General features: G+C 44.8%; 2 protein-coding genes across 2 annotated transcripts; both read right to left on the reverse strand.

Moving 5' to 3' along the window:
- Positions 1-5980: 5980 nt before the first annotated feature.
- On the reverse strand, positions 5981-9341 carry LOC131971666 (keratin, type II cytoskeletal 8-like). The gene is made up of 7 exons (XM_059333203.1): positions 8802-9341; positions 7167-7375; positions 6996-7056; positions 6803-6898; positions 6514-6678; positions 6300-6425; positions 5981-6205 (listed from the first exon to the last, which is right to left on the reverse strand). The coding sequence occupies exons 1-7, from the start codon at positions 9339-9341 to the stop codon at positions 5981-5983; spliced, it is 1422 nt and encodes a 473-aa protein (XP_059189186.1).
- Positions 9342-14850: 5509 nt separating this feature from the next.
- Positions 14851-18327, reverse strand: LOC131971642 (keratin, type II cytoskeletal 8-like). The gene is made up of 7 exons (XM_059333173.1): positions 17713-18327; positions 16037-16245; positions 15866-15926; positions 15673-15768; positions 15384-15548; positions 15170-15295; positions 14851-15075 (listed from the first exon to the last, which is right to left on the reverse strand). The coding sequence occupies exons 1-7, from the start codon at positions 18232-18234 to the stop codon at positions 14851-14853; spliced, it is 1404 nt and encodes a 467-aa protein (XP_059189156.1). The 5' UTR covers positions 18235-18327.
- Between the last annotated feature and the right edge of the window lie 1247 nt (positions 18328-19574).

Genomic DNA, 19574 nt, shown 5'->3' on the forward strand with positions numbered 1-19574 from the left:
GAGCCTTCAGCATTTCAGAGCGAATCTCACCCAACCCTGGCGCCTTGCCGCCGGGTAACTTTTTGACTACCTCGGCGACCTCTGCCAGGGATATTGTCTTCCCCTGAGTCTTCAGACTCTGCCTCTTCCACAGAGGATGTGTTGGCTGGATTAAGGAGTTCCTCAAAGTGCTCTTTCCACCGTCTGACGACATCCACAGGTCGGGTCAGCAGGTCTCCGCCCCCGCTGAGCACAGCTTGGGCCAAGCCCTGCTTTCCCTTCCTTAGTCGCCCGACGGTTTTCGAGAACCTCTTTGAGGCCGTTCGAAAGTCCTCCTCCATGGCCTCCCCAAATTCCTCCCATGCCCGAGTTTTTGCTTCAGCGACTGCCGCAGCTGCAGCCCTTCTGGCCGAACGGTACCTGTCTGCTGCTTCCGGAGACCCCCCCAGCCAGCCAAGACCGAAAGGCCTCCTTCTTCAGCTTGACGGCCTCCCTCACCGCTGGTGTCCACCAGCGGGTTCTTGGGTTGCCGGCACGACAAGCATCGACGGCGTTCAGGTCACAGCTCCTACCAGCCGCATCAACAATTGAGGCTTTGAACATGGCTCATTCTGTCCCCAGCCTCACCCGGGATGTTGGAGAAATTCTTTGAGTTGAAGACCCTGCAGACAGGGGCCTCCACTAGACGTTCCCAGTTCACCCTCACTACACGTTTGGGTTTGCCAGGTCTGTCCAGAAGCCTCCCCCGCCACCTGATCCAACTCACCACCAGGTGGTGATCAGTTGACAGCTCTGCTCCTCTCTTCACCCGAGTGTCCAGAACATGTGGCCGCAGATCTGATGATACGATAATGAAATCGATCATCGATCTTTGGCCTAGAGTGCTCTGGTACCAGGTACACTTATGAGCGACTCTATGTTCAAACATGGTGTTCGTTATGGACAATCCGGGACTAGCACAGAAGTCCAATAACAAAACACCACTCGGGTTCAGATCGGGCAGGCCGTTCCTCCCAATCACCCCCCTCCAGGTACCATCATCGTTACCCACATGAGCGTTGAAGTCTCCCAGAAGAACTATAGAGTCTCCAGGCAGTACCCCTTCCAGGACACCACCCAGAGACTCCAAGAAGGCCAGGTACTCCGAACTGCTGTTCGGTGCATAGGCACAGACAACAGTCAGAGACCTTCTCCTCGCGACTTGCAGCCGCAAGGAGGTGACCCTCTCGTTCCTCTGGGAGAACTCCAACTCAGCGGCACTCAGCCGGGGGCTTGTATCCCCACATCCGCCCGCCGCCTCTCATCCTGGGCAACTCCGGAAAAGGAGAGAGTCCAGCCTCTCTCCAGGAGTTTGGTTCCAGAGCCCACGCTATGTGTGGAGGTGAGCCCAACTATTTCTAGTTGGTAACGCTCCACCTCCCGCACAAGCTCGGGCTCCTTCCCTGCCAGCGAGGTGACGTTCCACGTCCCCAGAGCTAGCCGCTGGAGCCGGGGGTCAGCACGCCCAGGTACCCGCCTTCGCCTGCTGCCCGACTCACACTGCACCCAACCCCTATGCCCTACTCTGCGGGGGGTGGGCCCACAGGTCGGCGGATCCATGTAGCTTCTTTGGGCTGAGCCCGGCCGGGGCCCCATGGACAAAAGCCGGCCACCAGACGCTCGCCTGCGTGCTCCCCTCCCAGGTCTGGCCAAGTAACCCCGGCTGCAGCCTGCAGTTCGGGGCGGAGCTCAACGGACGTTGAGCTGGGTGGAGTCAAACGTTGAGCTGGGTGAAGTCAAAAGCAGTGGTACTTCAGTCGTTTAGCTCCGGTGGATTAATGTGAGGAGAACATTGCAAAACTTCTCAATTTAATCAGAGATAGAGGTGCTACATGTGATGATAACTGGACAGAGTTAATTATGGACTATTTCACTGCACCGGTAGGTGATGAGAGAGAGAGAGAGAGACAGCGGGACCTCCAACTAGGACACGGACGGCCCGGCTAACGTTAGCCAAGACAACGCCGGAGAGAGTGAGTTGGAGGAAGATGAGGAGGAAGATATTGCGCTAATGGATGAGCCGATGGTAGCATACAATTTCTCTGACTGTAGTTATCTAGACTGCGATAGCTCGGGAGTACAAGTGGAGCCACAAACTTCACAACATCGGGCCTGCTAGCTGCTGTTTACCGGAGATGTGAGAAGACGCGACCTAGTTAAAGAGATGACTGATGGTAAGTGCTTATACTTTATCTACACGATCCTCTTTTTCTCTGTTAGTAAGGGCTAATAAAATCACTAGAGCAGGCTAAGAAAGCAGCTAATCATGCTGTGTGATAACTTCAGTGTGTGTAACGTTAGCCCAGGTGTGGGTGTGTCTCAGGTGTCTACTGTCTCCTATAAATTACATTTATTAACATAATGAGGAAAATCAGTGTTTCATTCACTCAAAAAAGTGTTGTTTCTGAACATAATCCAGGCAGTGATTACCTTATCACCACACAACTGAGGATAATTGTTAAACACTAATAGACAAACATAATTTGTAGGAGACAGGTTTGCTGTGAGACACAAAGGTGAGGAGATCTTTAGGTTAAAACAAAATAAACAGTCTAAAATATGGTGAATGTATAGTAAAAGTATTGTTTAAAAGATCTGAAATGGTGAATTATAAACTGTATGGTGAATATGTTATGTTTCTGAATATGGGGCTGTATTAATTACTGTGCAGTCTGTGCAGGGAATGATCATATTGAAGCAATAATACAGAAATGATCAGGCCTCATTCAACAATGATTCAATGTGATTTAGCCAGCCCAAAAGGTTTGTGATGACTGGATTTTTCATTTATGCTATCTTATTTTATAGATGATACATTTGGTCAGTCCTGTGAAGCTCCATACGACTCTATCAGAGGATGCAGTGTGAGAAGCAGCAACACCAGAGGACTGCCTACTTCCTTGATGCATGTGACAGTTGAATTATTTTGATTATAATTATTTATCAAAATAAACAATGACCCATATTTTACTAGAATTCACTAAAGGCAAAAAAACCTCGACATTAGACTTCAAAAGGATGCAAACTATTTTGGCATGATGAAAATGGGAATGACAACAGCTTTTTAAAGTTTTAATGCCGCTTCAAACTCCCTTATTTGTCATTTGGTGCATTTCTCACATCAATATTAACATTTGCACAACAGTTAGTTCAACCTCCTCAACATTTAGTAATTTGTGCTCATCACAGTAGCAGTTTCTCCTTACAACAAATTATAAATGCTTTTGGACATGCATTAATTGCTTTCATACAACTCTCTGCTGTTTTATAACATCATCATTGCTTATGCCATGTCAGTCAAAATTAACTATACTTGTGAATGCTGAATAGTCATTCCATATAAAACTAATAGTCCTCATTTCTTTACTTGAGTCATTACAAACAAAAATATAAATATATATATGCTCCTTATTTGTTTATATGCGGCCAATAATAACAACCGAACAGTGCTTCGCGGCTGTCATCAATAAGTGGTGCCGTTGAGTAAATCTAACATACTCCTCCAGCTCTACATTTGACTCCACCCGCCCCGAACTGCAGGCTGCAGCCAGGGGCTTCTCGGTCTGGCTCCAGGAGGGGGCCCTGGTTTACCCGTGCCGGGCGAGGTACGCTGATGTTCTATGGTCCGCTTCATAGGGGTCTTTTGAATCGCTCTTAGTCTGGCCCCTCCCCTGGGACCACTTTGCCATGGGACGCCGGGATTCCACTGGATGCGTAACGACTCCGACAGGGGTCTGTCCGCAACGGCTGCGTATCTCCGCAGTCCGTCAACACCCACCGGATCCGTCTGTGTCGGAGCTGTTGCGGACAGCAGAGTCCTGAGGACGCACGAGATCTCGCGAATTCACGGCTAATCAATTGATATAACTGGAAGATAATCAACATCTCCTCGTTAATGACTGGAGACAAATCCAGCGACTCCGTCTTAACGAGCGCTAACGAGGTCGGCCGGCTTGTTAGCGAGCCGGCCGACCTCGTTAGCGAACCCGAGGTATTTTATTTTGAAAATATACCGGTGTTTTATTTTGTGTCTGTGCACAACTTCCTGTCCCGAACGATCTGTTCTGAGCTGAATTTATGCGTCGTGCTCCGTCGTCCGACAAAAATAGAAGCTCTGCGCAAGTGTTGCGAGGGCTGTCGGATGGCCCTGCGTTGTCGGACTCATTACGCAGCGGATCTGCAGTCGGTGGAATCTCACACATTGATTATAATGGATGCGTAACGGCTCCGACGACGGATCTGCAGCCGTTACGCATCCAGTGGAATCCAGGCGGGAGACCCTACCAGGAGCTATTGCTCCTGACAACACAGCTCCCAGGATCACTGGAGCACACAAACCCCTCCACCACGATAAGCTGGCGATTCTTGGAGGAGTATATATATATATATATATATAAATATATATATATATATATATATATATATATAATGATAATACATTAATATTATTATTATTATTTTTATTTTTTTTAAAGATTTTTTTGGGGTATTTTATAGCATTCATTCTTCCATCTAAATACAGACATAGTGATAGATTAGTTTGTTGAACAAAAGTTAGAGTACAACAACAACAACAACAACAACAACAGCAATAAGAGGAATGACAGGACTGCATCAATGAATATGAGATCAGATTTATTCCAGACATTTTGGTGTTACAGATTCATAATAAATCTGGATGTCCCAGTCAGCCTTATCCATGTTTCTTTTTTATTGAGTGTGTAAATGGAAGTATAGCAGGATCAAAACACCATTTAGATCCTGTAGTTGAGAGCTCATTTTATCTCAGAACAGGAGCAGAAAGAGAGGATCCCAAGAAAATCAAATATGAAAGCGGCTATTTTTAAAAAAATGCACAACAAAACAACAGAAGAGGCATTTCAGAAAAGATGTCGTACAGTGTTTGTTTAATGAATTCAAAATTCAGCCACAACATCTGGACCTCTTTCTCTGCAAACCTAAGAACTGCTGTTGACATTTTGTGTACAATGGCTTGTAAGGATTATCTGTCATGACACTACAAGTATCATCTTGTCTGAAGGACAGCAGATCCAGCAAAAAAAAAAAAAAGACAGCCACTCTGACTGATCATAGGAGCAGAGGACTGACTCACATTTCTGCTGCTCTTTTTTATGGTCTTATAATTGCTCTGCCTTTACATTTTGATGTAATCTCTCACTCTCTGTAAGGATGTAGTGTTAAAGAGGGAACAGCAACACAGTAACTACATGTCAAAGAGAGCTGTACCATTTCATGGATATCCAGCTAAATATGGTCTAAAGCAAATGTTTCTGTGGCTACTGTGTCTCCAGAGAGAGCTGGTGGGGTTTCTTTACGCTTTAAGTGGTTGTCAGGGAGATGGAAGAAAGAGGAGAAGAAAGTAAGGGAAGATAAAGAATTGAGAGAAAGACAATTGCTGATTCAATAACGGCTGAAGTTTGAGGTGGATCTGGAGGAGCTGCGGAATCCGCTGCTGCTGCCACTGCCACTGCTACTGCCTGCAAAGAGGCCACTGCCGCCGGCACTGCCACCTCCAACTCCACCGGTGCCCATGAAGAAGCCGCTGCCATTCATAACCATGCCGCTTCCTCCGCCATAACCACCGCCGCCGCCGTAGCCTTTAGCGCCGCCGCCGCCGCCGTAGCCGCCTCCACCACCTCCACTGACAGCTGATGACACTGACAACATCACATTTTCATGAGATGTCAGGAACTGGAAGCCCTTGTATCTTATACTCTTTTCACTATAACTCAACCAAACTGATCATTGTTATTGGGATATCTTTTCATAACATGACTTAGAAACTTGATATCTGTTGATACTTACTCTGTACGGATACATTCACCGGGTTGCTGATCCTGCAGACAGGGACATACATGAACAATTTTAGTCGCTGATTTTGCTGCAGTGTGCACTCATTCATGAAGATTCAGCACCTTGCGCTTTAAAAGTAGCTTAGCATTTACCTGAATTCCTCTCCTTCCAGCAGTTTCCTGTATGTGGCGATCTCAATGTCCAGAGCCAGCTTGACGTTCATGAGCTCCTGGTACTCGCGGACTTGGCGGGCCATGTCCTGTTTGGCTCTCTGTAGGGCTTCCTCCAGGTCCCTAATGCGGGCCTTGGCATCCTTCACGGCCAGCTCACCACGCTCCTCAGCCTCAGCGATCTGGGCCTCCAAGTTTGCACGCTGAGACGTTGGAAATTAGTCATATTGGTCATTCAAAATGCCTTCTACATGTTCAGCCTCTGGTTACAAATGAAACATGTAAATGTGAGCTAACCTGTCCCTTGACTGATTCAATCTCATTCTGAAGGCGGCTAATCATGCGGTTGAGCTCAGCAATCTCACTCTTGGTGTTGCGAAGATCATCTCCGGTCTGGCCTGCAGACTGCTGCATCTCAGTGACCTAAAGGAATAAGATAAAACATTTTGGTATTACAGACTCTTCTCTCCACTTTGTTGTTGTTGGTGAGATTGCCTCTCTCAATACGTACCTTTCCTTGATACCACTGCTCTGCGTCTGACCTGGATGCGTTGGCCATATCCTCATACTGAGCCTTGACTTCAGCCACAATATCTTCCATATTCAGTTGGCGGCAGTTGTTCACCGACACAATGACTGAGGTGTCCTTGATCTGTCCCTGGAGCTCAGCCAGTTCCTGCAAAAGATATTTAAGTCATGTTTTAAAATAATTAAAGAAAGAGCGAGTTCCATTTAAAGCCCCCTTCGATTGTAAATTAAGATGTCATGATTGGATTGAGGTGTGGCTATTTTTTTCTTACCGCCTCATAGATAGCTCTAAGGAAGTTAATCTCATCCTGAAGGGAATCAACCTTGGCTTCCAGCTCAACTTTGTTCATGTAGGCACCATCTACATCCTGTCAGTAGAGAAGAAGGTCGGCTGCATTAGGGATGGGTCAAAGGAAAAGCAGTAGCCTAATGTTGTTAGCTTCATGATCACAGATTGATTCTCACCTTCTTAAGGAGCACAAACTCATTCTCCACACCTGCACGCTTGTTGATTTCATCTTCATATCTGACACAAACAGAGAAAAAATTAGCTCATGGGCATCAACATTAACAACTGCTGTTGGTCATTAGTTGTGTTTCCACATGACTTGGTTTGCTATGCCGATATTAACTCACTTGTTCTTGAAGTCCTCCACAAGTCCCTGCATGTTCCTTAGCTCTCCTTCCAGCTTGACCTTCTCATTGCCAAGGCCATCCAGCTGTCTGCGCAGGTTGGCGATGTAGGCCTCGAACATGCCATCAATGTTGGAACGGGTGGTGGTCTGCTCCTGCAGCAGGCTCCACTTGGTCTCCAGCATTTTGTTCTGCTGCTCCAGGAAGCGCACCTATACCGTAAAATGAATGTGCCATGTTTAGATCCAGTCTCAGTAGGGGAAGCAATTGTTTCACCCTTGCTAAATTAATAAAGCTGTGGAAAAATGGAGACCATCTGGATTTGTATACGGATGAAATAAAGGACTAGTAGATGATGATAATCTGATTTTGGAATTCATTAAATACTAATACTAATACTGTCTTTTTTTGGCATGACTCGGCATGCCGACTCTGAGGTAAGAAACTGCTCTTGTACGCTCTAATACTGGTGTATTAAAATGTCCACGCAGGACAGGGATGTTAGGGACATAATCCACTTTGCAATCATGTTCTTAGAAACAGAGGCTGCATGCAAGGCACAGAGAACAGAGAAACCCAAGAGAAGATGGGGCCCATCCCTCTATTTTGGGTGTGTGCCCGTAAACTCTTTTTTTCCTTCTTAGCGCCAGCTAAGGTGTGCCGTGCCACACCACAGCCAAGCCCCTCCTCTTAAACCTCCGATGTTACCGCTCCCTCGCCTGCAGGATGCATACTTTCACTGACTGAACTTGCCTGCCATAGCCCTCAGTATTTGATGCTACATGCCTGAAGCTTTTTAATGTCACATCGATTGACTCCTGATGCTTTGGAGACTTTGTGTAATAACACTATCACATAGTAATATGAACTAAAAGCTTTCTTTCTTTGTTCTACTACTATGACCTTTGGTAGCATAAATGTTTCATGTACAAAATCTGCTTTTTATAATGAGAACTCCACTTTGAATGAACAGGATACGATCAGATCATCTGTGTGGAGACAGATGAATAAGGTGTGGTATGAACAGACTGCAGCAAAAGCTAACTACGCATTTTGACTTGTAGGATGTGGTTAAATCTTTCCTGCCTCAGTGACAAAGTCTGTCTTCTTCTATACAATGTCTTAACTGTACATTAAAGTGTTTATGGGTGAATTATAAAATAAATAAATGTTGTAGAATCTGTAATCATATTGATTCTACAATCGGGCCCACTTTCTACAGCAGCATTAAAAAGCTTGCAACTACCTCGACACAGAGACAGCAGGCAAGGGGACAATTCGAGTCAAAGAGAAGTTGACGGAGCAGAGGTCTGCTTTCAGTCTCAGTGCTGATGCACAGCGAGAGGTACCTACGCTTCAGTCTTGGACTAAATCATATTCATACTACTAGTAATGTGCTTGGTTGTATTACTTTTAGAGTAAGTTCTATCTAGGCCCAGATGGACAGACCAATGAGCTCTCAGTTCAGTTCTCCGGGTCATTCATAACACCACAATTGTTCGATCAAATTCAAGTTAACATATCAACTCTGGGTAGAAATACTACATGTAACGGCTCATTTAATATAAAATACAAGATTTCCAACAATATGGTGAAATAGCTTGGGACATAAATTTAATATGGAAAAAGGCTACTCACCTTATCAATGAAGCTGGCGAAGCGGTTGTTGAGATTCTTGATCTGCTCTTTCTCTTGGGTTTTGACGGTCTGGATCGTGGGGTCGATGTCAACATTAACTGGGGCTAGCAGGCTCGTGTTGCATTGGACGGCCTGGATGGTGGCGCCTGGCATTCCACCACCAAAGCCGCCACCACCACCAGCAGCACCACCACCAAGAGACACACCGTAAGCCATAAAACCACCAGCATTACCAGCGCCAAAGGCACCACCACTACCACCACCACCACCACCACCACCAAAGGAAAAACCACCACTACGTCCCCCAGCAAAGCTGCCAGCACCACCACCACCACCATAGCCTCTAACACTCATGCTACTAGAGGACATTCTTGGGGTTGATGATGCAAACACTGCAGATTTTGAGGAATATCCGCCTCCGCTGCTGTACCTCATGCTTCCCGCACTGCCACTGCCACTACCAAAGCCCATGGAGCCCATGCCCCCTCCGCCTGCACTGGACCTGTAGGACACGGAAGAACTCGTCACCTTCCTGCTCATGGTTGGTTTTGTTTCCTCTGAAAGGAAAGGATTTGCAGAGAAAAGGGGGAGCAGTGACAGAGAGGTTTGGCAGAGCAGTAGAGCACACTAAGAGGAGAGTCAAGTCCCTCAAAGTAACTTCTACCTGTCTGTGATGGACTTTTATCTGCCTTCAACTGTGGAGGAGGTCCCAATGAGCTCCTCCTCCTCTGCACCTCCCACTCTAACCTCCTCCAATTACCTGGATCCTGGAAGGTGCACTAGCAGGCACGTAGATAGGCTTGGAGCAACTCATCCTGTCAGACTGGTAACAGTGCCAGCCCTGTACAGTGATCGAAGCTTGACACACCCAGGTGCTGCAGAAGAATGGCATCAGAGCCAGGGATGAGAGGGGAGGAAAGACATGTTGGCAAAGCCATTTTTACTTGATTGCCTGGGGGCATTCTCAGAGATGAAGGTGGCTTGAGGAGTGGGAGGGCGGGTTGGAGAACTATTTTTCCCCCGATATAATATTTTCTGCTTTTCATCATTGTGCAAAATTAATATTTAAAGCTTTACCTGAAGGGAACATTGGTTAAGTCTTCCTGGATTTGCAAAACACATTCTGACCAGCTGTTGTTAATGATAAGCCTGCCTATGTTTCAATGTATGCATGTAAACACAATGGCCCTCATTTATCAAACGAGCGTACGTCGTAAAGTGGGCGTAAGATGATTTCTGCACAAGCCTCGGCATTTATCAATATGGACGTGAGCGGAGGGTACGATCAGAGCTCAGTCTGCTCTCAGCTCGTGTACACAAATTTGAGTCAGCGTGAAGTCCACACGTCTGAGTCTGAGAATTGATCTTAGACTATACTAGTATCGATGCCTGGAGCTGATAAAACTCTGTGGTGTTTTGATTTTTAATGGTGACAAAGCAAAACATGTTTAGACTACATCATTTATCATTAAAACATAATCCAAAAATAAATACACCCTGCGATCGTGAAATTCTTTAAACAGAATGCCAGCCGAGGATATTAAATGTTGTTGTCTTCTGCTGTTTACTGTTATTATTATTATTATTATCCTGCTCTGACACCGGAGCGTCAGCGTCTCCTCCACCAGCGGTGCTGCCCGAATAGAAACATTTCCAATCAGCGCTGCCACACGCTCCTCTGACTAGGACATCATTATTAGTAAATGTAAAGAGGTGAATAATATATCTCCATCATAATAATAGCAATATTCGGATATTATATAGATTATTAGGCTTTATATATCACCATGTAATTACTCAAACCTCGCCGGGAGTTTAATAGTCCGCTACTCTGCTGACAGCACCACTGATTTCTTTTCTTTTCACTTTTTATGCTGCCAAACAAAACCAGTTTGTTGTGTTGCAGCTGTTGGACGTCAGCGTTTCACTTTCTGACTCTGAGAGATTCCTCTTCTTTTAGAATTAAAACTTGCTTACATTGTTTACTTCCTTAAACCAAAAAGCTGTGAAAACTTTTAAGTCTGTGCTCCAAATGTAAAATATTCACTGAACTTGTTTGAGTTTATAACTATTAGTACTTTTATTTCATAAACCTCTGTCGCTGCGTATTTCTGTAATATGCCTATATTGCCCCTATTGTTAATTGTAACTGTGCACTTTGCAAATAAAGTTGACTTTGGGGGGGGGGGGGGGGGGGCTCGTTTCGAGCCGCCATTTATCAACAGCCGATCATTCTTACGCTGTGATTGGTGAGATACGATCGTTTGATAAATCACACGTGAACCCTGTCGTAAGACAAAATATACACTCAGATCTGCGCTGGTTTCTACGCTCGCTTGATAAATGAGGGCCAATGTATGTATGCATTTGTGCATAGATTCCAGCAGACATGACAGTTTGCACTATGTAAAATCAGTGTATGGCTTAAATCCACCAGGGAGGTGTGACAAAATGTCTTTGTTATTCAGGTGAACTAACCCTTTGGTCAACTGTAAGTGATATTATTAGAAAGTGGAAGTGTTTAGGAACAAAAGCAACTAAGCCACGAAGCGGAAGACCATGTACAATCACAGAGCGGGGTCAACGACTACTAAGGCCCACGGTGCATAAAAGTCACCACCACTCTGCTGATTCCATAGCTGAAGGGTTCTGAACTTCTTCTGTTATTAATGTGAGCACAAAAACTGTGTGGCAGGGGCTTCATGGAATGGGTTTCCATAGCTGAGCAGCTGCACGCAAGCCTTACATCACCAAGTCCAATGCCAAGTGCTGTTGGTGTAAAGCGCATCCTCACTGGACTGTGGCGCAGCAGAAACGAGTTCTGTGGAGTGATGAATCACGCTTCTCTGTTTGGCAGACAGATGGTCAAGCCTGAGTTTGGCGGATGCCGGGAGAATGTTACCTGCCTTACTGCATTATGCCAATTGTGAGGAAGGATAATGGTATGGGGCTGTTTTTCATGGTTTGGGCTTGGCCCCTTATCTCCAGTGAAGGGCTATGGTAATGCTTTGGCATAACAAGACATTTTGGACAATGCTATAGTTCCAACTTTGTGGCAACAGTTTGGGGAAGGCCCTTTTCTGTTCATACATGAATGTGCCCCAACACACAAAGCAAGGTCCATAAAGACATGGTTTGATGAGTTTGGTATGGAAGAACTTGACTGGCCCGCACAGAGCCCTGACCTCAACCCCATGGAGCACCTCTGGGATGAACTGGAACAGAGATTGTGAGCCAGGCCTTTGCGTCCTACATCAGTGCCTGACCTCATAAATGCTCTACAGAATCAATGGGCACAAATACCCACAGAGACACTCCGAAATCTTATGGAAAGCCTTCCAAGAAGAGTGAAAGCTGTTATAGCTGCAAAAGAGGCATTAACTCCATATTAAAGTTTATGTATTTGAATACAATGTCATTGCAGTTCCTCTTGGTATTATGAATAGGCCTCCAAAACTTTTGTTCATATTGTGTATGTGGAGTTTAACTGCCCATTTCCTGCCATGGTATAAAAAGGAGAAGAGTAAATTAATTTTCATGCAAGACAACGCACCATCCCATGCTGCAAAAAATACCATTGAGCTGCTATGGGCATAAAGGGAGAAAAAATCATGGTGTGGCCACCATCATCCCCCCTTTGGAGCATCATCAAAAGGAAGCTCTATGAGGGTGGGCGGCAGTTTACCTCAAAACAGCAGCTCTGGGAGGCAATTCTGGCATCCTAAAAGGAAATACAGGAAGAAAGTGTACATGGACTTACAAGTTCAATGGACGAGAGAGTTGTTGGTGATATCAAAGAAGGACTCTTATGTTAACATGTAACTTGATCTGTAAAGATGTTATTGATTGAAATAGCTTTGATTTGAGAAAAATTACCCCCTAATGCAAAAATACAACAGATTTCTGTTTTTCAATGGTTTAGAAGCTATTGAGTGCTTTGAAACTCTCTTTTGCCTAATTATTTGGAACATTGTATTTTGCGTTTTTTTTTTATTTTTTTAAATGACGCTGTCATCAATTGTTGAGTAATAAAAAGTCCTATTGACTTCCATTCATATCGACTATTTTGGGAAAAAAAGAACAAAAACACTAAATGCATAATATTTTGGAACACAGTGTTGTTGGGGGCTGTAAAGTGTCATGATGTTGTGATTATATTGGAGGTCACAACAGGTAATTGAGGACAATGAGGTCAAGTTTTAAAAAATATGCTCACTAGAGTGAAATGGCAATGCTTACTACATGGTAAAAAAAATGGACTGCACTTATATAGCACTTTTCTGGTCATAGTTTTTATACTTTTTCATTCACACACTAGTGGCCAAGGCTACCATACATGAGGCCACTTTGCTAATTAAGACATTCCTACAACGATGACGCAGCATCAGGAGCCATTTTTTGGTTCAGTATTTTACCCACTTATACATCAACATATAGACTGCCATGGGCAGGGACCGAACCACCGACCTTCTGATCAGTGAGACTCAGGTGCACCCGTTAAACCCATTTTCATTCAGACATCTTGGGGTCAGAGGTCAAAAAACCCCTGTGATCATGGCCATGTCAGTTTTTCCCACATCTTCCCAACAAACTAGCATGACATGGTTCCAGTTAGGAATAATATAGTTTAATAGGATAACACTATTTTTATACTTTAGCTTAAAAATGGAGCATGCTACAGCATCTAAAATACAGTAATGTCAGCCATAATTTAGGATGATTGGGTGGCACCTGAGAAAGCCAATCAGATTTCTTGAGTGGCCCATGCCACCTCCTGCCCCTCCCTGGACACGCCCCTAAGTACATATCAATAAAAAATTACTTTGAAGCTTTGTGGGCTCCTTTGTTCGAAAATACATTTGCCTGTCATACTTGGTGTCCTGTATAAACCACACCCACTTTCAGTCTTTCATCTAAATTCAGATATAGTGACAAATTAGTTTGTTGAACAAAAGTTACACAACAACAACATTAATAATAAGAGGAAACAGGACTGCAAAAATGAATATGAGATCAGATTTATTCCAGACATTTTGGTGTTACAGATTCACAATAAATCTGGTTGTCCCAGTCAGCCTTATCCATGTTTCTTTTTTATTTAGAATGTAAATGGAAGTATAGCAGGATTAAAACACCATTTAGATCCTGACTGATCATAGGAGCAGAGGACTGACTCACATTTCTGCTGCTCTTTTTTATGGTCTTATAATTGCTCTGCCTTTACATTTTGATGTAATCTCTCACTCTCTGTAAGGATGTAGTGTTAAAGAGGGAACAGCAACACAGTAACTAAATGCCAAAGAGAGCTGTACCATTTCATGGATATCCAGCTAAATATGGTAAAATGCAAATGTTTCTGTGGCTACTGTGTCTCCACAGAGAGGTGGTGGGTTTCTTTGTAAAGCTTTAAGTGGTTGTCAGGGAGATGGAAGAAAGAGGAGAAGAAAGTAAGGGAAGAACAAGAATGGAGAAAAAGACAATTGCTGATTCAAAAACGGCTGTACTGTCCTGAGGTTCTGGACATTGAGCTGGAGGAATAGCCGCTGCTGGCACCGCCGCCATAGCCGCCACCGCCGCCACCGCCGCCCATCTTCATGCTCATTCCACTGCTATAGCCGCCGCCGCCGCCGCCGCCGCCGCCGCCCATGCCAAAGCCGCCGCCCATGCCATAGCCGCCGCCGCCGCCGCCGCCGCCGCCGCCGCCGCCGCCCATGCCAAAGCCGCCGCCGCCGCCTCCACTGCTGCCACCACTGATAGCTGATGAGAAAAATAACACATTTTCATATGAGATGTCAGGAACTGGAAGCCCTTGTATCTTACACTCTTTTCACTATAACTCAACCAAACTGACCATTGTTATTGGGATATCTTTTCATAACATGACTTAGAAACTTGATATCTGTTGATACTTACTCTGTACGGATATATTCACCGGGTTGCTGATCCTGCAGACAGGGACATACATGAACAATTTTAGTCGCTGATTTTGCTGCAGTGTGCACTCATTCATGAAGATTCAGCACCTTGCGCTTTAAAAGTAGCTTAGCATTTACCTGAATTCCTCTCCTTCCAGCAGTTTCCTGTATGTGGCGATCTCAATGTCCAGAGCCAGCTTGACGTTCATGAGCTCCTGGTACTCGCGGACTTGGCGGGCCATGTCCTGTTTGGCTCTCTGTAGGGCTTCCTCCAGGTCCCTAATGCGGGCCTTGGCGTCCTTCACGGCCAGCTCACCACGCTCCTCAGCCTCAGCGATCTGGGCCTCCAAGTTTGCACGCTGAGACGTTGGAAATTAGTCATATTGGTCATTCAAAATGCCTTCTACATGTTCAGCCTCTGGTTACAAATGAAACATGTAAATGTGAGCTAACCTGTCCCTTGACTGATTCAATCTCATTCTGAAGGCGGCTAATCATGCGGTTGAGCTCAGCAATCTCACTCTTGGTGTTGCGAAGATCATCTCCGGTCTGGCCTGCAGACTGCTGCATCTCAGTGACCTAAAGGAATAAGATAAAACATTTTGGTATTACAGACTCTTCTCTCCACTTTGTTGTTGTTGGTGAGATTGCCTCTCTCAATACGTACCTTTCCTTGATACCACTGCTCTGCTTCTGACCTGGATGCGTTGGCCATATCCTCATACTGAGCCTTGACTTCAGCCACAATATCTTCCATATTCAGCTGACGGCTGTTTTCCACCGACACAATGACTGAGGTGTCCTTGATCTGTCCCTGGAGCTCAGCCAGTTCCTGCAAAAGATATTTAAGTCATGTTTTAAAATAATTAAAGAAAGAGTGAGTTCCATTTAAAGCCCCCTTCGATTGTAAATTAAGATGTCATGATTGGATTGAGGTGTGGCTATTTTTTTCTTACCGCCTCATAGATAGCTCTAAGGAAGTTAATCTCATCCTGAAGGGAATCAACCTTGGCTTCCAGCTCAACTTTGTTCATGTAGGCACCATCTACATCCTGTCAGTAGAGAAGAAGGTCGGCTGCATTAGGGATGGGTCAAAGGAAAAGCAGGAGCCTAATGTTGTTAGCTTCATGATCACAGATCGATTCTCACCTTCTTCAGGAGCACAAACTCATTCTCCACACCTGCACGCTTGTTGATTTCATCTTCATATCTGACACAAACAGAGAAAAAATTAGCTCATGGGCATCAACATTAACAACTGCTGTTGGTCATTAGTTGTGTTTCCACATGACTTGGTTTGCTATGCCGATATTAACTCACTTGTTCTTGAAGTCCTCCACAAGTCCCTGCATGTTCCTTAGCTCTCCTTCCAGCTTGACCTTCTCATTGCCAAGGCCATCCAGCTGTCTGCGCAGGTTGGCGATGTAGGCCTCGAACATGCCATCAATGTTGGAACGGGTGGTGGTCTGCTCCTGCAGCAGGCTCCACTTGGTCTCCAGCATTTTGTTCTGCTGCTCCAGGAAGCGCACCTATACCGTAAAATGAATGTGCCATGTTTAGATCCAGTCTCAGTAGGGGAAGCAATTGTTTCACCCTTGCTAAATTAATAAAGCTGTGGAAAAACGGAGACCATCTGGATTTGTATACGGACGAAATAAAGGACTAGTAGATGATGATAATCTGATTTTGTAATTCATCAAATACTAATACTAATACTGTCTTTTTTTTGCATCACTCGGCATGCCGATTCTGAGGTAACAAAGACATTTGCCTTTTTACCAGATGATCTAAAGACCCACAGATGTGTGACTTTCCCACACAAAAAACCCTTGTACGCCCTAATACTGGTGTATTAAAATGTCCACGCGGGACAGGGATGTTAGGGACATAATCCACTTTGCAATCATGTTCTTAGAAACAGAGGCTGCATTCAAGGCACAGAGAACAGAGAAACCAAAGAGAAGATGGGGCCCATCCCTCTATTTTGGGTGTGTGCCCGTAAACTCTTTTTTTCCTTCTAAACGCCAGCTAAGGTGTGTCGTGCCACACCACAGCCAAGCCCCTCCTCTTAAACCTCCGACGTTACCGCTCCCTCGCCTGCAGGATGCATACTTTCACTGACTGAACTTGCCTGCCACAGCCCTCAGTAATTGATGCTACATGCCTGAAGCTTTTTAATGTCACATCGATTGACTGCTGATGCTTTGGAGACATACCATTTGTGTAATAACAATATCACATAGTAATATGAACTAAAAGCTTTCTTCTTGATCCTTACTTCCCTACCTCTACTATGACCTGTGGTAGCATAAATGTTTACATGCACAAAATATGTGATCTTCAAAAGGTAAGGGCCATCTTCTAAACAATGTCTTAATTATACAAGTGTTTATGGGTAAAATATTTTTTTTTTAAAAGTTGTAGAATCCGTAATAATATTTTCTACAATGGGGCCCACTTTCTGCAGCACCAATTAAAGCTTGCAAGTCCTTGCCACCATGGGAACAGTTGATAACCTGATCCCTTCTTTCCCTCATACTGACAGCCACCAGTCACTTGATACAATCACTCAAGTGTTTCCTGCTCACTCTACCTCGACACACAGACAGCAGGCAAGGGGACAATTCGAGTCAAAGAGAAATTGACGGAGCAGAGGTCTGCTTTCAGTCTCAGTGCTGATGCACAGCGAGAGGTACCTACGCTTCAGTCTTGGACTAAATCATATTCATACTACTAGTAATGTGCTTGGTAGGTTTGGATCAGTTGCTGTGTAATATTTAATGAGCCCAGATGGACAGACCAATGAGCTCTTAGTTCAGTTCTCCAGGTCATTCATAACACCACTGATTGTTCGACCAAATTCAAGTTAACATCAACATATCAACTCTGGGTAGAAATACTACATGTAGCGGCTCATTTAATATAAAATACAAGATTTCCAACAATATCTTGAAATATTTTGGGACATAAATTTAATATGGAAAAAGGCTACTCACCTTATCAATGAAGCTGGCGAAGCGGTTGTTGAGAGTCTTGATCTGATCTTTCTCTTGGGTTTTGACGGTCTGGATCGTGGGGTCGATGTCAACATTAACTGGGGCTAGCAGGCTCGTGTTGCATTGGACGGCCTGGATGGTGGCGCCTGGCATTCCACCACCAAAGCCGCCACCACCAGCAGCACCACCACCAAAAGACATACCGTAAGCCATAAAACCACCAGCATTACCAGCGCCAAAGGCACTACCACTACCACCACCACCACCACCAAAGGCAAAACCACCACTACGTCCACCACCAAAGCTGCCAGCACCACCACCACTACCATAGCCTCTAACACTCATGCTACTAGAGGATATTCTTGGGCTTGCTGATGCAAACACTGCAGATTTTGAGGAATATCCGCCTCCGCTGCTGTACCTCATGCTTCCCGCACTGCCACTGCCACTACCAAAGCCCATGCCCCCTCCGCCTGCACTGGACCTGTAGGACACGGAAGAACTCGTCACCTTCCTGCTCATGGTTGGTTTTGTTTCCTCTGAAAGGAAAGGATTTGCAGAGAAAAGGGGGAGCAGTGACAGAGAGGTTTGGCAGAGCAGTAGAGCACACTAAGAGGAGAGTCAAGTCCCTCAAAGTAACTTCTACCTGTCTGTGATGGACTTTTATCTGCCTTCAACTGTGGAGGAGGTCCCAATGAGCTCCTCCTCCTCTGCACCTCCCACTCTAACCTCCTCCAATTACCTGGATCCTGGAAGGTGCACTAGCAGGCACGTAGATAGGCTTGGAGCAACTCATCCTGTCAGACTGGTAACAGTGCCAGCCCTGTACAGTGATCGAAGCTTGACACACCCAGGTGCTGCAGAAGAATGGCATCAGAGCCAGGGATGAGAGGGGAGGAAAGACATGTTGGCAAAGCCATTTTTACTTGATTGCCTGGGGGCATTCTCAGAGATGTAGGTGGCTTGAGGAGTGGGAAGGCGGGTTGGAGAACTATTTTTCCCCCGATATAATATTTTCTGCTTTTCATCATTGTGCAAAATTAATATTTAAAGCTTTACCTGAAGGGAACATTGGTTAAGTCTTCCTGGATTTGCAAAACACATTCTGAACAGCTGTTGTTAATGATAAGCCTGCCTATGTTTCAATGTGTGCATGTAAACACAATGCATGTATGCATTTGTGCATAGATTCCTGCAGTCATGACCGTTTTCACTATGTAAAATCAGTGTATGGCTTAAATCCACCAGGGAGGTGTGACAAAATGTCTTTGTTATTCAGGTGAACTAACCCTTTGACCATACACTTCAGTAGTAGAGGCACTTCACCATAAAAGTAGAGAAATCAATAAACTGACAGTAAATTGAGGGAGTTTGGGATATCTGCAGCAGAGAACAGGACATATATGGCATAACAGCATGTTTGATGAATTGGTGGATGTATTGTGGGCTGTTGAGGGAGTAATAAGAAATATATAGCACATTTCACTTTGAAGAAAGTAGAAGTAGTTTTACATTCAGTAGCAACATGAAAAGAAACAGGTTTTGCAGGAGGTCCCCTGCAAGCAGCAAAGTAATTACTGTTTCATCTGCAGAAATGCAATAGATACACAGGGTAAGACTCATACAGTGTCTGAAACAGAATGATTCATGTGAATCGGGGAGAACAATAAAATAGGTCTTTCCCTTTTTATCTCAGGATAAAAAGATGACGACCTCTATTATTATTATTAATTATTAATGTGTTCAGGCCTGCAGCTTGTAGGTGCGAGATGGAACTGCACATACTATCTTTGATACTCATACCACTCTGTTTTTGCCATGAGCACCATAATTCAGTTAGTGTCACTCATTTTTAATTTAGT

The sequence above is a fragment of the Centropristis striata genome, chromosome 5, assembly GCF_030273125.1.
Source record: "Centropristis striata isolate RG_2023a ecotype Rhode Island chromosome 5, C.striata_1.0, whole genome shotgun sequence".
In the NCBI taxonomy this organism is placed as follows: Eukaryota; Metazoa; Chordata; class Actinopteri; order Perciformes; family Serranidae; genus Centropristis; species Centropristis striata.

Excerpts from the sequence above, each read along its gene's own strand:
- LOC131971642 (XM_059333173.1), bottom strand. The coding sequence starts at position 18,234 with ATGAGCAGGAAGGTGACGAGTTCTTCCGTGTCCTACAGGTCCAGTGCA. Across the intron at positions 15,549-15,672 it reads TTAGAGCTATCTATGAGGCG|GAACTGGCTGAGCTCCAGGG; the intron begins GTAAGAAAAAAA and ends TATCTTTTGCAG. Across the intron at positions 15,296-15,383 it reads AGCAGTGGTATCAAGGAAAG|GTCACTGAGATGCAGCAGTC; the intron begins GTACGTATTGAG and ends TTATTCCTTTAG.
- LOC131971666 (XM_059333203.1), bottom strand. The coding sequence starts at position 9,341 with ATGAGCAGGAAGGTGACGAGTTCTTCCGTGTCCTACAGGTCCAGTGCA. Across the intron at positions 6,899-6,995 it reads AGTTTGTGCTCCTTAAGAAG|GATGTAGATGGTGCCTACAT; the intron begins GTGAGAATCAAT and ends CTCTACTGACAG. Across the intron at positions 6,426-6,513 it reads AGCAGTGGTATCAAGGAAAG|GTCACTGAGATGCAGCAGTC; the intron begins GTACGTATTGAG and ends TTATTCCTTTAG.